At 58.1% G+C, this 2,571-nt stretch overlaps 1 protein-coding gene across 1 annotated transcript in view; it reads left to right on the top strand.

Annotated features, from left to right (window-relative positions):
* The first annotated feature begins 666 nt into the window (after positions 1 to 666).
* The window catches only part of LOC113960988, a 5,006-nt gene continuing 3,101 nt past the window's right edge, over positions 667 to 2,571 (top strand). The window contains exons 1-2 of the mRNA XM_027670953.1: positions 667 to 831; positions 1,874 to 1,987. Of these exons, the coding sequence (XP_027526754.1) occupies positions 697 to 831; positions 1,874 to 1,987 (249 nt within the window). The 5' untranslated portion in view covers positions 667 to 696. The remainder of the gene's footprint in view (positions 832 to 1,873; positions 1,988 to 2,571) is intronic.

Below are 2,571 nucleotides of genomic sequence, written 5' to 3'. Positions count from 1 at the left end.
TGAACCCCCAAAAAATCCACATTTAACTCCGAAAAAATCCACATTTATCCCCCCAAAAAATCCACATTTTGGCCCCCAAAAAATCCACATTTTTTCCCTCAAAAATCCTCTTTTTTTTTTGGCCCCAAAATGTTGATTTTCGGACCCAAAATGTTGATTTTTACCCCAAAATTGTCACTTTCCCCCCCCCAAAAATCAACATTAATCCCCCCAAAAACCAATATTTATCCCCCAAAAATCAACATTTATCCCCAAAAAAATCCACATTTTTTCCTCCAAAAATCAACATTTTTTTTGGGGCCCCAAAATGTTGATTTTTGACCCAAAATGTCGATTTTTAGCCCCAAAACCGGCACTCTTCCCCCCCCAAAAAACGTCATTTTTCGACCTTTCACCTACTTTTGACCCCTCCCCCTTTAACCCCTCCCCCTTAACCCCTCCCCCTTTAACCCCTCCCCGTTTAACCCCTCCCCCTTTAACCCCTCCCCCATTTGACCCCTCCCCCTCCCCTTTAACCCCAATTTAACCCCGCCCCCTTTAACCCCTCCCCCTTTAACCCCAATCAAGCCCCGCCTCCAAACCAAGCCCCGCCCCCTCCCCTTTGACCCAAATTTGACCCCGCCCCTTTAACCCCTCCCCCTTTAACCACTCCCCCAATTAGGCCACGCCCCCCAATTAGGCCCCGCCCCCTCGGCCATGTCGGAGCTTCTCCTCCTCACCCGGATCGTCCCCGGAGGGGGGGGAGGGGCAGGAGGGGGAGGGGCCGGACCAGGAGACCCCTCCCCCACCCCCCAAAAACGGCGGCTCTGGGGGGAGCCCCTGGTGATGGGGGTGAGAGACTGGGAGGGACTGGGAGGGACTGGGAGGGGATTGGGGGGGACTGGGAGGGACTGGGAGGGGATTGGGGGGGACTGGGAGGGACTGGGAGGGGATTGGGAGGGACTGGGAGGGACTGGGAGGGACTGGGAGGGACTGGGAGGGGATTGGGAGCGGATTGGGGGGGACTGGGAGGGACTGGGAGGGACTGGGAGGGGACTGGGAGGGGATTGGGAGGGACTGGGAGGGACTGGGAGGGGACTGGGGGGGACTGGGAGACCCCAAACCCTTACTGGGAGCCCTAAAACCCAACTGGGAGCAACTGGGAACCAACTGGGAGCAAACTGGGAGCAACTGGGATTCAACCGGGAGCCAACTGGGAGTAGCTGGGAGGTAACTGGGAGGTAACTGGGAGCAACTGGGAGACCCCAAACCCTTACTGGGAGCCCCCAAACCCTTACTGGGAGCCCCCAAACCCTTACTGGGAGCCCTAAAACCCAACTGGGAGTCACTGGGAGCAACTGGGATTCAACTGGGAGTAACTGGGAAGTAACTGGGAGGTAACTGGGAGCTAACTGGGAGCAACTGGGAGACCCCAAACCCAACTGAGACCCCTCCAAACCCAACTGGGAGCAACTGGGATCCCTAAAACCCAACTGGGATTCAACTGGGAGCAACTGGGATTCAACTGGGAGTAACTGGGAACCAACTGGGAGTAACTGGGAGCCAACTGGGAGCTAACTGGGAGCTAACTGGGAGCAACTGGACCCCTCCAAACCCTTACTGGGAGACCCCAAACCCTTACTGGGAGCCCTAAAACCCAACTGGAAGCAACTGGGAGCAACGGGGATTCAACTGGGAGTAACTGGGAGGTAACTGGGAGGTAACTGGGAGGTAACTGGGAGCAACTGGGAGACCCCAAACCCAACTGAGACTCCGCCAAACCCAACTGGGAGCAACTGGGAGTAACTGGGAGCAACTGGGATTCAACTGGGAGTAACTGGGGGGTAACTGGGAGGTAACTGGGAGGTAACTGGGAGCACTGGTGGCCCCGCAGGTGTCGCAGGTGCTGCTGGGGACCCTCCAGGTGGCCCTCGGGGGGTCCTTACTGGTGGCACTGGGAGACCCCGTGGGGGCCCAACTGGGGACCCCCCTGGCCACCGGACCCGTGGTGAGAGAGACTGGGAGCACTGGTTTATACTGGGAGGGACTGGGAGGGGATTGGGAGGGACTGGGAGGGGATTGGGAGGGACTGGGAGGGACTGGGAGGGGATTGGGAGGGACTGGGAGGGACTGGGGGGGGGATTGGGGGGCACTTGGAGGGACTGGGAGGGGATTGGGAGGGACTGGGAGGAACTGGGAGGGACTGGGAGCCCCCCAAACCCAACTGGGAATCCCCGAACTCTTACTGGGAGGCCCCCCAAACCCTTACTGGGAGCAACTGGGAGCCCTAAAACCCAACTGGGAACAACTGGGAGGAACTGGGAGGCCCCCAAAGCCTTACTGGGAGCAACTGGGAGGCCCAAATCCCAACTGGGAGCAACTGGGAGTAAACTGGGACCCACAAAATCAAACTGGGAGCCCCAAAACCCAACTGGGAGCAACTGGGAGCAACTGGGAGCCCTAAAACCCAACTGGGAGCCCTAAAGCCCAACTGGGAGCAACTGGGAGTAAACTGGGAGCCACAAAATCAAACTGGGAGCCCCCCAAACCCAACTGGGAGCCCCCCAAACCCTTACTGGGAGCAACTGGGAG

This window comes from Neopelma chrysocephalum, unplaced genomic scaffold (genome assembly GCF_003984885.1).
Source record: "Neopelma chrysocephalum unplaced genomic scaffold, ASM398488v2 Primary Assembly neopelma1_97005, whole genome shotgun sequence".
NCBI classification, from domain to species: domain Eukaryota; kingdom Metazoa; phylum Chordata; class Aves; order Passeriformes; family Pipridae; genus Neopelma; species Neopelma chrysocephalum.
The sequence above is the reverse complement of the archived record's forward strand: the minus strand, read 5'-3'. Positions and strand labels throughout refer to the sequence as shown.